This window comes from Heptranchias perlo, chromosome 19 (assembly GCF_035084215.1).
Source record: "Heptranchias perlo isolate sHepPer1 chromosome 19, sHepPer1.hap1, whole genome shotgun sequence".
Taxonomy (NCBI): Eukaryota; Metazoa; Chordata; class Chondrichthyes; order Hexanchiformes; family Hexanchidae; genus Heptranchias; species Heptranchias perlo.
Window position 1 is genome coordinate 9,846,139 of NC_090343.1, and position 14,428 is coordinate 9,860,566.

The 14,428-nt window shown below is 45.0% G+C and overlaps 1 protein-coding gene across 4 annotated transcripts in view; it reads right to left on the reverse strand.

Annotated features, from left to right (window-relative positions):
* Positions 1 to 14,428, reverse strand: part of LOC137335146 (protein NDRG3-like) — an 86,435-nt gene that overhangs the window by 47,096 nt on the left and 24,911 nt on the right. For all 4 annotated transcript variants that reach the window (XM_068000281.1, XM_068000282.1, XM_068000280.1 and 1 more), the window contains exon 3: positions 5,448 to 5,483. In XM_068000281.1, coding sequence (XP_067856382.1) covers positions 5,448 to 5,483 — 36 coding nt within the window. The remainder of the gene's footprint in view (positions 1 to 5,447; positions 5,484 to 14,428) is intronic.

Genomic DNA, 14,428 nt, shown 5'->3' on the forward strand with positions numbered 1-14,428 from the left:
ACCACTCTCCGCAGCATATGGATCAGAACTGTGCTGCCCCTGGGTAACCCCAAGTGATCACTGACAGTTACAAGAGCGACAACAGCAAGATGAAATAACAGACCCAGCCAGCTTTATCAGGTTTTGACTACACACAGATACAAAGCTGATGAAAAGTTAAAATTAAGTTTAGCGGTCAATTTAAATGGGGTTCCATTCAAAACAGTCCACTGGGCCAATGTTTCGATGTCATAAGGTGCTATATAAAAGTATTACTTATTATTTTAATGATAATCCGTTATCATTTTTTTTTAAAAAGGAAGAAAACGAGTCCAGTCAGGATAGTGGTGGGTGTGACTGGTTTACTGAACCTGAATTGATAGAATCAGCAACGACAACTTGCATTTATATAGCACCTTTAACGTAGTAAAACGTTCCAAGGTGCTTTACAGGAGCGTAAATCAGACAAAAATTGACACCAAGCCACGTAAGGAGATATCAGGACAGGTGCCCAAAAGCTTGGTCAAAGAGGTAGGTTTTAAGGAGCGTCTTAAAAAGGAGAGAGATGGAGAGGTTTAGGGAGAGAATTCCAGAGCTTAGGCAACCAGCTTAAAGATTAACCGAGAAGGAAACTCAGGAGCTGATGATAGTGCAAAGTCCGATTCTCCTCTCCCACCCCCACATTCAGTCTTTACTCTCTGAACTGTCCTGTGAAAAGCACTGCTCTCATGATTCCAATCTCAACCACAAATACATGAATTTAGAGCAGACGAGAAGCCATTTACACCATCCTCAAAAAAAAACACCAAGAGTTCAAATAAATAACAAACCCCCCCCCCGCCAAACCGTGACCCCAAATAATACCTGCTCACGCAATGTGCTCTTATTTCAGGCTACGAGTCCTTCTATTTTCAATCTATTGCTTCTCAAATAAACCGTTGGCTTTGCACAGAGATAAGGCTAGTGATTAGTCATGGCGCAAAATCCCATGGCAGCACCCAATTTCCACGCTGCTATGCTTCTGTGATTTGCTACTCAATTTTACAAAAAGTCCTGCGGATCGCAAAGTGCTGGTTTCGGGGCAGTAATTAATCACTTGCCCTACACGGAGGTACCGATTCCATTCTGCCACTACTGTCCCTGTTGCTGCAGTCTCACCACAGGCCCCAACTCTAATCTTACAGTCATGCAGAAGATCCTTAATACAACGTAACAGATGAGCACAAAATAATAATTTTTGGAAGTGTAAAAATGTTTGACCAGACGCTGAAGCGATTGCCTTCTGCTGCCCATATCCGAACTCGCCACAAGTCCCGTTCACCCATCACCCCTGCGCTCGTTGACCTACATTGGCCCCCGGTCTGGCTTCGTCTCTATCTTAAAAATCTCATTCTAGTTTTCAAATCCGTCCATGGCCTCAACCCTCCCTATCTCTAACCTCCTCCAGCCTTACAACCCTCCGAGATCTCTGCGCTCCTCCAATTCTGGCCTCTTGCGCATCCCCAATTTTCATCGCTCCACCACTGGCGGCCGTGCCTTCAGCTGCCTGGGCCCTAAGCTCTGGAATTCCCTCCCTAAACCTCTCCACCTCTCTCTCCTCCTTTAAGACGCTCCTTAAAACCTACCTCTTTGACCAAGCTTTTGATTACCTGTCCTAATATCTTATGTGGCTCGGTGTCAAATTTTGTTTGATAATCGCTCCTGTGAAGCGCCTTGGGATGTTTTACTACGTTAAAGGTGCTATAAAAATGCAAGTTGTTGGAGAAGTGATGTCATTTAGCCAGTTGAAGGCATGGGCCCCATGGTGAGGTGAAGTGAGGCTGGAGTCAGAGGAATGGAGAGTTTGGGTGGGGGAGTTGTAGGGCAGGAGGAGGTTGCAAATGTGGGAGAGGCAAGGCTATACAGGAATTTAAATACAAGAATGGGAATTTTGAATTTGAGGCATGGAGTGGGGAGGGTGGAGGAGACGGGGGACGAGTGGGAGCCAATTTGGGGGGGGGGGGGGGGGGGGAAAAAGGAGCAAAAGAAGTAAATCAGGACTTGAGTTCCTAATCCAAATGACCCTGCTGGAAAGTAAGTGTGCGCAGTCATCCTGTGTGGACAGGATCAGGCTTGGCCATAATGCCCATCTACCCAACCATGGTTGAATAGCTGGTAACACTTACTATCGCGGTTTAATGGTTAAGAACGTCCACTCGGATGAAGTACTGGAGGGATTCTGGCACGTGCGCAACAGAACCCAATCAGGAGTCACCACCTTCAGGAGACAATGGGAGAAAAATGAAGAACAAAAATTCAAATGCTGCGGGACGATTCTCTATCGGTCCAGTAACACCGTGCTGAACGTGACGTTGTGGTAGGTTTTCTCGTAGCTTTTTTTTTTGCAGGTCGCTGGGAAGGACTACCAGACTGATCCCTGGGATGGCAGGACTGACGTACGAGGAGAGATTGGGTCGGCTAGGCCTACATTCACTAGAGTTTAGAAGAATGAGAGGTGATCTCATCGAAACATATAAAATTCTAACAGGACTAGACAGACTAGATGCAGGGAGGATGTTTCCGATGGCTGGGGAGTCCAGAACCAGGGGTCAGAGTCTCAGGATACGGGGTATGCCATTTAGAACCGAGATGAGGAGAAATTTCTTCACTCAGAGGGTGGTGAACCTGTGGAATTCTCTACCACAGAAGGCAGTGGAGGCCAAGTCATTAGATGTATTCAAGAAGGAGATAGATACATTTCTTAATGCTAAAGGGATCAAGGGATATGGGGGAAAAAGCGGGCACAGGGTACTGAATTAGACGATCAGCCATGATCAATTTGAATGGCGGAGCAGGCCCGAAGGGCCGAATGGCCTACTCTTGCTCCTATTTTCTATGTTTCTATTTTTAAGGAGATCAGATGGAAGCAAAGTCAGACCTTGCTATCAACTTTTATTCCAGCTATTGCACAATTTGAAAAAATCTTTCAAATATGGTACTTCTACTGATTTGATTTTTTAAAAAATCTCATTAACTAGCATGGGCTGCATCTCAGAATCTGCTCTTTGAGGAACCGTAATGCCAGCTGCTCGCTGTTGTGTTAAAGCCACTTGCTCCAGAATTACCAGTCAATCCGCAGAATAATATGATGACAGCACCTGGGTGTCAGCATGTAAGCAGGCCATTCCTGTCACTATGCATTAGGCCGCCAGCTTTGGGATTAGTGGCTGTCGGTCTAGAACACAAACATTGCACCCGGCTGACCCAGGCAGTCTCTCTTCCCTCATATATTTCCATTTACAGAATTGATCCTGTGTTACTATTATAGTGAAAAGAAACAAGAACTTGCATTTATACAGCACCTTTTTAGGATGTCCCAAAACACATTACAACCAATGAAGTGCTTTTGAAGTGTTGTCAGTGTTGTACTGTAGGAAACATGGCAGCCGATTTGATCACAGCAAGGTCCCACAAACAGCAATTAAATAAATGACCAGATCATCTGTTTTTTAATTAGTGATGTTGGTTGAGGGATAAATATTGGCCAGGACACCGGGAGAACACTCCTGCTCTTCTTCGAACAGTGCCATGGGATCTTTTATGTCCACCTGAGGGGGCAGATGGGGCCTCGGTTTAACGTCTCATCTGAAAGATGGCACCTCCGACAGTGCAGAGTTCCCGCAGTGCTGCACTGGGAGTGTCAGCCTAGATTATGCACTTATGAATCTAACCACCCCCCCTTGACAATCAACGGCATTACCTGAGGGTCACCATTGACCAGAAACTTAACTGGACCAGCCACGTAAATACTGGGTATTCTGCGGTGGGTGACTCACCTCCTGACTCCCCAAGCCTTTCCACCACCTACAAGGCACAAGTCAGGAGTGTGATGGAATACTCTCCACTTGCTTGGATGAGTGCAGCTCCAACAACACTCAAGATGCTCAACACCATCCAGGACAAAGCAGCCTGCTTGATTGGCACCCCATCCACCACCCTAAACATTCACTCCCTTCACCGCCGCGCACCGTGGCTGCAGTGTGTACCATCCACAGGATGCACTGCAGCTACTCGCCAAGGCTTCTTCGACAGCACCTCCCAAACCCGCGACCTCTTCCACCTAGAAGGACAAGGGCAGCAAGCATATGGGAACAACACCACCTGCACGTTCCCCTCCAAGTCACACACCATCCTGACTTGGAAATATATATCGCCGTTCCTTCATCGTCGTTGGGTCAAAATCCTGGAACTCCCTTCCTAACAGCACTGTGGGAGAACCTTCACCACACGGACTGCAGCGGTTCAAGGAGGCGGCTCACCACCACCTTCTCAAGGGCAATTAGGGATGGGCAATAAATGCCGGCCTCGCCAGCGGCGCCCACATCCCATGAACGAATAAAAAAAAAAGGCTCTGGAGTGGGACTTGAATCCACAACCTTCTGACTCAGAGTAGACAGTGCAACTCACTGAGCCACACCGGATACAGTAAGTTGCAAGGTAAACACAACGGAAAATGTACAGCACACTAACTGATATTTTAACGCTTTAGAGCTTCTCCGCTTTAGATTTCTTTCCACTTCTCCATGCTCTGGATCAAACGCCATTTCTGGCAGGGTGAAGGGAAAATGTGCAGATGACCAGAGCCCTGTGCTGTTCTACAACCAGGTACACCAAAGTGACCTGGGCTAACCCATTTCCCCCAGTGGGGAGAGGGAGAGATAGATCATATAACCCACCCTGATGTCACAGCCAAGATTAAAAATGCAAACCGAGAGGCACAAACCCAAATAGAGAGATTCAAAACACAGACCAATCGTTATTCTTCACCTCAGTCTAGACAGCGTATGTCTGCAGGCTATTTTTCCATGGGTGGCATCACAAACAAGCCAGATCCTGTCCACGTACAGTCTACTCTTAATTCAAAGTCGCTTAATTCAAATTAGCTGACAGTTCAAATTATTTTTAAGCGCCAAGTCATGTTATTTACGTTGCCTTATTCAAATTATTGGATAATTCAAATTATTTTTAGCTCAAAAAAACGACTTTGAATCATCGGGAGTAGACAGTGCGTGTGTTTTTCTGCAAGGGTCACTGGACGTCGACCAGGAGCCAACATTTCCCCTTCGATGTCCAGATTTGCGAAAACCAACCGCAGCATCCGTACCGCTGCCCAGAGATCCGCTAACTTAACACAGACCCGGGGGGTTAAGCCTGCAATATTCCTGGCCTGCAAGGTTCAGATTCACACTGAGCAATGCTTTCACCGATTGGGAGATCTTCTCAACCATTTCTTCTGAATTCTGCACACCTCTTCCTGCCTCCCATTCTCTCCACCCCAGCAACCAATAGGTTGAACTCGAGTCCTCTGTACATTGTCCTTCCAACAACGGAATAAAATGTCACACAACGGAGCAGCAACTCCCCCACCCCCCCACTGAATTCCACAAGAGTCTTCCCAAAAACTTCAGGAGGACATGGACACGACTCACCTGACAGTCGAAATCCTGGAAGTTTCTTGCAGAGTTCTGTGAAGAGAGAGAAAGGAAAAGGGCAGCTATCAATAACTCGATTAATTACCAACCTGTTAACAGTTCTCGCTGCTCATCAGTGTTTGAAGTCATTGGGACTGCAGGAGATGTTAACCTAACAACGTCCGTCAGCAGTGGCACCCTGCCAGTGAAGCAGGCCTCTCCGTGTTATAAAAGCTTCTACAACACCTCAAACGTGATGCAGGAAAAGGTCAATTTTTTGTCACTATTTTTAATTAAATCAAGTGTTGAAAGAGGAAGAACATGTCGAACCTCAAGTGAAAATGACACGGACTTCAAGCAGAAAGAATTAAATGAACTAAATTCTTATTTGCTGTTAAAATTATTTATGTTTTCCTTCTCGCTATTTTTTCTGTCAATTTTCTCCACTTCCCCTCCAGGCTAGATGGGGCACCACTTGTTCTCTGGTACCTCACCCAGTGGCTCATGGTCAAACGTAAGCCTTAGCAGCGAGGGACATCAGCCGATGTGAAAATACTTTTTTCAAAATTTATTCTCGGGATGTGGGCGTCGCTGGCAAGGCCGGCATTTATTGCCCATCCCTAATTGCCCAGCTTCGATACAACCGGCCACTTCAGAGGGTAGTTAAGAGTCAACCACGTTGGTGTGTGACTGGAGTCACATATAGGCCGGACTGGGTAAGGACTGCAGGTTTCCTTCCCTGAAGGATATTAGTGAACCGGTTGGGATTTTGCGACAAGCCAACAGCTTCACGGCCACTTTTACTGATACCAACCCTTTTATATCCAGCTTTCTTTTTTAAGCTGAACTCTCAAATTGCCATGGTGGGATTTGAACTCACATTCTCTTGCTGATTAGTCCAGGCCTCTAGATCACTAGTCCAGTAGCATAACCACCATGCTACCGTACCTGTAATTGATAGGGGGTGCATCATGGGCCAACCTAATGCTGTCCTCACCTCATTCCACACTTTCAATGGGGGTCACCGGATGGTGATTAGAGGCAGGATCCACCACTCGATTTTTCCCTTTTTGATCCAGCTGCACTGGAGCAAACTGTAGCCCCCACGAGATCAGCTAATTCAGCACAGACTGGGGATCAAAGCTGGCCCCTTCCAGGTCTATATGGCTCAGCTCTGCGTAGGGTCTAATCCACTGAGCCACTGGGAGAGCTAAATCCCAGTACAATCCCCACTGCTTACAGCGAGGGTGTTCGTGTGAACGTGATTTTTCCAGCAGTCAGGGCTCCTCTAGAAAGGGAGAAAAAAAAACCAACTCAGCCCAGGTTCCAGTTCTCCTATTGCTACCCAGTGACTCCTACTGGAAAATGTGCAGATATCAGATGAGGACTGAATCAGGTTTGACTGTGATATGCTTCATGATCAAAATAGCACATGGACACTCACTGTCTGGACTCTCACGTGAAGAATGGCCACTTGGGTGAGGAACTATATCCCAGCAAAAGTCAACACCTTCAGGGCAGGATAGGAGAAAATGGGGATTAAAAGTTTAGGTGCAGAGCACTAGACCTGCAACACAGAGTGCTTCATGTATGTGGCTCCTCACTCAGTGAGTTCCTAATATCAACTACTCTGTTGAGGTAAGACCAGGCACCTCCCCACCCAGAGGGAGGAGATAAAAAAAACATTTTTCAGAACATCACAAGGAAATACTGTACTGTAGAAAGAGGGAAGGATGGAAATAAAGAAGAACGGAAATAAAGGGGGACAGAAATATAGAAGGAAGGAAAAGAACTTGCATTTCTCTGCTGCCTTTCACAGCCTCAGGATGTTCCAAAGCACTTTACAGCAAAAGTACTTTCGAAATGTAGTTTCTGTTATAATGTGGGAAACGCAGCAGCCAAGTTGCACACAGCGAGATCCCACAAACAGCAATGAGATAAATGACCACACAATCTATTTTTAGTGATGTTGGTTGAGAGATAAATGTTGGCCAGGACACCGGGAGAAGTCCCCTGCTCTTCTTTGAAGAGTGCCACGAGATCTTTTACGTCCACCTGAAAGGACAGACACCTCATCCGAAAGACAACACCTCCAACAGTGCAACACTCCCTCGGTACTGCACTAAAGTGTCAGTCAGCCTAGATTACGTGCTCAGATCTCTGGAGTGGGACTTGAACCCACAACCTTCTGACTCAGAGCAAAGAGCGCTGCCAACTGAGCCGCGGCTGACACTTAAACACAAAGAGCAGCGATAATACTGATTTGAGAGATGAAAAAATAAAATATAACTTTGGACTGTTCACATCGCTGACAGTAAACACAATCCATCAATCAACCTGCATCGCCCACAGTGCTGCACTGATGCCTATTAAATGTTGCCAGACCCCTCTCCGAGGTTTCTTGGCTTTCTCTTGGCCAGCTCAGCAGAGATGAAGGAGGCTGCAGATGGGTTCATCGTGTCTTTATCCGGTCGAGGTTTTGATCCTAACATGAAGATTCCTCTACGGGGGGGATTAATCATTCCCGTTACATGGTCATTTCTCGGTGCAGGGATGAGGGATGCGGAAACGTCACTGAGGATTAATTCAAGCTGCCCAAGAGATGACAGCAATACGCGATGACAGCGAGGCCAGTAAAGCTTTCGCAGCAGCTTAGATTTCCAATCAAGTCCCGCTTGATTCACACCATCTCTCTCTCTCTCTCTATCTCATTTCAAACCCACAAAGGACGTAACCAGTACTCCGCATACGGCAGCAAAGGGGCAATTGGTGGTGGTAGGAGTGGAGACATATCTAGGGAAGCCAGCAGGCCAAAGCTGAGGAAAAGAGATGCGAGGATGCAAGAAAATCATGGAGTTTTTGCTCCATTATCTTTTGGAACCAGGGAGTATTTGTTTTGAACTTTCCCGTTGGAGATTATGTTTGGGGTAGAATATTCTGCACATGGCTTCTGAAAGGACCACGTTGGACAGGCCAAATGGCCAAGCCTTCTTGTTGCTCTCAGCAGTTCCCTTCCCTCAGGTCTCCAAGGTAATAGAAGTGAATGCTAAGGAATGGAATGTTTTTCTAGCCACTGTTGGCAACAGCACTGTTATGTCAAACACCGCACAGGTTACACGTAGAGCTGGCGCCATAGGAGAGCAGTCCCCACTGGAGCTGAATTGTGATCAGAGGAGATAGCAAAACATCAAGTAATTAATGGGGAAATGCAGCTACTATTGCAAGTTTTTTTTAAAAATTCATTCTCGGGGTGTGGGCGTCGCTCGTAAGGCCGGCATTTATTGCCCATCCCTGGATGCCCCTCGAGAAGGTGGTTATGATCCGCTACAGTACATATGGTGAAGGTGCTCCCATAATGCTGCTAGGCAGGGAGTTCCAGAATTTTGACCCAGCAACGATGAAGGAACTCCCGATATATGTCCAAGTCGGGATAGTATGTAACTTGGAGGTGATGGTGTACCTGCTGCCCATGTCCTTCTAGATGGTGGAGGTCACAGGTTTGGGAGGCGCTGTTTAAGCACCCTTTGCAAGTTGCTGCAATACATCCTGTAGATAGTACACACTGCAGCCACGGTGCGCCGGTGGTGGAGGGAGTGAATGTTTAAGCCAGTGGATGGGCTGCCGATCAAGTGGACTGCTTTTCCCTAGATAGTGTCGAACTTCTTGAGTGTTGCTGGAGCTGCTCCCAGCCAGGCAAGTGGCGGGTATTCCATCACACTCCTGACTTGTGCCTTGTAGGTGATGGAGAGGCTTTGGGGAGTCAGGAGGTGGGCGATTCGCCATAGAATACCCAGCCAGTATAAGGAGCAAGGCACTGGAGGATCATGGGTGTTAAGAGATATAACTGGCCTTAGGTAAATTGGAGGATAAGAACACATTTCAAACAGCTCGGCTTAAAATATTTAAAAGAGATAGGAGATGAAATGGGGGGAGGGGCAGGAGCAGCACTGCTGGTAAAGGAGGATCTGAAAGTTGACGAGGGAGTAGATTTAACTTCAGATTCGAAGAGCTGAGTCCATTTGTGACTGAGGAAAGAAAGGCACCTAATAATCAGAATTATGACCGATTACAGTTAGGAGGAGGAATTAATGTGAAATTATTTGAATAGAAAGTACATTAGAGGAAGGGAGGTTGATAATAGCAGGGCATTTAATCATGTTAATTTGCATGATGGAATGGAACAGGCAAGTTCACGGAACTAATGTCAAGGCCTGCTCCTGACACAGTAGGGTTTAATCCCCTCTGTGTGGTAACTTCAACAAACAGGCTAACAGCTACATTAAAAGAGCATAGACTGGAATTTAACTCAAAGTCACGCATAGACACCAAAAACAGGATATAGGAGGATCTAAGACCCCTGTTTGTTTACCAGAATTGTTTTCGTTCAGAAGTAATGTAAATCTTAGGTTTGGTCTCATTGCTGGACCTTGAGTTTCAGGATCACTATACTTACAAGAAGGTGGAGTCTAGTCTTATGTTCCCAATTTTTAAGTCATATTTTAGTTTTAGTCTGGGGGGGGGGGGGAGAAATGTTTTAGTCAAAAATCACATTTTTCATTCCTTATTTTCATTCTAGCCTTAAGAATTTTAACAGATTATGTTTCAAAACAATATCAACCATTTTTTCGCACCTCACAAGAAGTGTTGAGAAATAAACTGAGACTTAAATGACAATTGAGACTTTATTAGTCAGTTTTGTTCCAAAAGTTGTGGACTGATCAGTGTTTTTAATTTTAATCTTAGTCTCATCACAAATTTTAATATTTTTTAGTTTCTGACCTTCATACAAAAAGTCTGGTTCTATTTTTAGTTTAGTTGATGAAAGCACTATAATTATGGTCGACTATTTTCCTCCTCAGTTTAGTAGAGGAAAACAATAAACAGTTTACAACAAGGAAAGAGGTCAGACATAATTTAGTAGTGAGCCCAAGATGGTGGATAATTGAGACATTGGCACACTCAAACGGCAGTGAATTGAAGGTCTCAGCTACCTCCTCCAGCCCTACGTCCCTCCAAGAACTCTGTGTTCCTCCAACTCTGACCTCTTGTGCTTCCCTCACCTCCTTTGCCCCACCACTGGCGGCCGTGCCTTCAGCTGTCCAGGCCCTAAGCTCTGGCATTCCCTCCCCAAACCTCTCTCCCCCTCCTTTAGGATGCTGCTTAACACCTACTCTTTGACCAAGCTTTTAGTCACCCTTCCTAATGTCTCCTCCTTTGGCATGGGGTTAATTTTTGTCTGATTACGCTCCTGTGAAGCACCTTGAGTTGTTTTACTATCTTAAAAGCGCTATATAAATGCAAGTTGCTGTTGTTAATACTGTTGTACAGGTTGAACCAATAGTTAATAGACTAATTGAGGTTGGGGCAGTTATCTGGATGGTAGCTGGTCATGAGTGATGTTCCAGAGGGAGGCAGTGTTGGGACCATTATTGTTTATAATCTTTGTAAATGGAAATATGTCCAGAGGTCGTAAATTTACAGATGACAAATCGGAATCAGTGGCTAATGACGATTATCAAGTTGCACAAATCCAAAAGGACCTAGAGTAGCTGCATCTGTGGGTAGAGATGTGGAAAATTATGCGATTTAGCAAAGGAAAGGATATTGTGCATTTTGTACTAAATGAAAATGTGCTTCCACCAGGAACAAGATCATGGGGTTTGGGCCGCTAGCAGTGTTCACAAGCAGTTAGGAAAGTGAACAGAACATTGGGATGTACAGCTTGGGGAGTAAGTTATAAATTGATAGTGCCAATTAGAATCATAGCACAGGAGGCCATTTGGCCCGTTGTACCCGTGCTGGCTTTTTTTTTATAAAAAGAGCCATCCAATTAGTCCCACTCCTCTACTCTTTCCCCATAGCCCTGCAAATTTTTCCTTTTCAATTATTTATCCAATTCCCATTTGAAAGTTATTATTGAATCTGCTTCCACCGCCCTTTCAGGCAGCGCATTCCAGATCACAACAACTCGCTGCGTAAAAAAAAAATAATTCTCCTCATCGCCCCTCTGGATCTTTTGCCAATTATCTTACATCTTTGTCCTCTGGTTACCGACCCTCCTGCCAGTGGAAACAGTTTCTCCATATTTACTCTATCAAAACCCCTCAATTCTAAAACGTTATCAGGCCTGGGTGTGATACTCTAGATATCAGGAGCACTCTGTGTAGCTTTGATCTCCCTATTTTGAAAAGAATATTAAGTTGTCGGAGGGAACGCAGAAGAGAGCTGCTAAGTTCCAGAACCAAGTGGACAGCGCGATCAGAAGAGGGTCAGCTCTGCTCCCTGTGATATGCCCTCTTGAAAAGAGAAGATTGAGGAGTGATTCGACAGAAGTATTTAAGATTATGAGAAGTTTGGAGAAATTGCACTTGGGTATTTTTTTCTGCCACGTACAAAATTTAAGAGCAAGGGGCGAAAGTTTCAAATTAAGGACAAAGGAAAATGGGAAGGGTAGGCGTTCTGTTCAGTAAAAAAGAGTGATAAAAACATGGAACAGACTACAAGCTAAGGCAGAGAAACAAGGTGGTAAGGGCTCAGGGAAGGACTAGACAAGTTCCAGTCAGCAAATGGAATTCAGAGTTATTAGAATCAGTAATCCGTCAAGGTCATCTTGAGGGAAGTTGGATGTGTAGGTTAGATGGTCACCTCCTGCCTGAAAATGTTACTGTGCTTTGATGAATGCAGTGGTTTTCAAAAAAGCTGATTATAAAAGCCAAGAAGTTAAAATGGGGATGATAAGTGAGGGAAAATATAACAACAGAGTTAAAAAAAAACACAAAATAATTTGAAGACAGTAATAATATGAATATATTTTCCATACAGAAGTGGAAGATCAATTTCAAAACTGACAAGTGCAGTCCCAAAAGAGAAGCGACAATGGGAGGGGAAAAAAAAAGTGGATATTTGTAAATTTTTGTAAATCCAGTTTTCACTGAACAAAGTGATGTTAAGCCTCTTCTGGGAAGCTTTATGGAAAGTAGATGTGTCCCCATACTTACAAGGCAAGACACTGAAAACTGGACTGCTGGAATATTCGTCAAACACCAGGCCGAATGGAACACATTCAAGAGGCTCTCAGAGGTTGCTGTGCCAGGTCAAGTAAACCCGTGCCACACTGGTCTTCTCACTTCCCTGCTCCTCCCTTTACTTTTCCAGCGCTGTATACAGGAAGCAGAGGCAGAGATTCCAACAGCAGTTCACAACCCGCACGAAAATGCGGGTCTTCGTTGCCACGGAAACATTCTCGGTCAGTGCTCTTTTATTCCCTGATAGCAGGGAGTTGCTCGTTTGTCATCAGATTCAGTTTTATCACATAAAAGTGCTCAAGAACACTTAAGGAAATGGGGAAACCGTAGCTGAAATTTTTCATAGTTCGCTAATACAAAAGGGTGAAACCAGATGCCTGGTAAGTAATTAGATGTTCTTTTTAGAAAGGTCAGAAGCATAACCCCGAGAACCATAGACCTGTTAGCTTGCTATCCGTAGTAGGAAAACCATTGTAGTATACATCATAAAGGGAGCAAATCAAAATTAGTTAGAGAGAGAGTGAAGACAGTAATTCCAAGCCAAAAAGTACATAAAAAAGCATAACATGCTTACTAAGATCATTTCAGGACAGAACAGACTTATTGGCAGAGGACAATATAGTGAATATTGGACTTTTGGGGAGAGAATTTGTGTCGGGGTCTTCCCACCGTAACTTTGACGGAAAACCATTTTTTTTTTTTTTAGCTGTTTACCCCATTTCTCCAGGGGTTCTGCCAATCTTACGGCACTAAAACGGGAGATCCACTGCGGAAATTCCAGGCGCCTGACTTTCAAACGCTATCTGATACGATGCCTTACAAGGGACCTACACATTATTCCAAAAGTTTTGGCTTTCAGGATGATCTTGGAAACTGGATAACCAATTGGCTAAATAATAGGATTCAGGGTTCAATTAATGGGAGGGTCTTTATTTGGGCAGCTGTGGCCAGCAGCATAACTCAGGGATCAGTCCTGGTCACAAAAACATAGGCAGTCTGAATGGAGAGGTTAAGAGGTAGAATGTCCAGCTTTGTAGATTGGGAGAGCAGAACATTCAAAGGATAGTGATAACTTTTTTTTTCCTTTTCCACTCCCTATACCGTTCATCTTTGAGGCTTCACTGGCATTGCCGGTTTAGTGTCGGGAATGTAAGCATGCCAAAGCAATGTGCCACAAACTGACTTCTGAGGCTGGCAGGCAAGGAACCTACTCTGAGCCCCCCCCGCAAGACTACTCTTGAATCAACATATGATGAAGTGTGTCGAGTGGACTGTGGGTTAGATATCCATCAGGTTCTCCCTCCAGGGGGTGAAATGACCGAGCTTAATCTCACTTCACTTTGTAAACTCTTTAACGGCCCCAGTTGATGGACCTGGAATCGATCCTCGGTTTGAGGAAGTCAAAGTATCAAAGTCACGTCTCTACCCAGTCTCACCTATGCATTTGTCAATCATTTTACCCATGTAAAGAGAAAGGAAAATATTGTGTGTAATCCTTATAAAATCGAACGTGTATGTATTTTGCTTCCCGAATAGTGATAAGTAGTAATTTTTTTCCACTTATTTTCTCAATACACATCAACCCCAGGGTTCTGAGGGAATCCTTCCCACCTCTTATAAAGGTGATGACTCATTCTGGCTCATACACTGGCAGCCCGCTGGCGCCTTCTTGATATGCAAGGCCAGACGGTGACTGCCAGCACTGTCCAACCGCTGAGGGCATCGTGGGCAAGCCCAATGCTTCCACACTCTATGCCCATTTTCTGGCAACGTTCACTGCGTAGTGAGCAAGGTTGGGAAGCTTTTCTGGCCCAGGGGCACGAGGCCAAATATAGTCCTCCTGTAGTTGCTTTGAGCGAGATCAACTCAGTACTGATTAGGATTTAAACCGGGGACCTTCCTTGTCTGTAAGACTCAGCTCCACCTCACATGTTGCATACACTGGCATGATTCTTAAATAATTTGACATGGCGC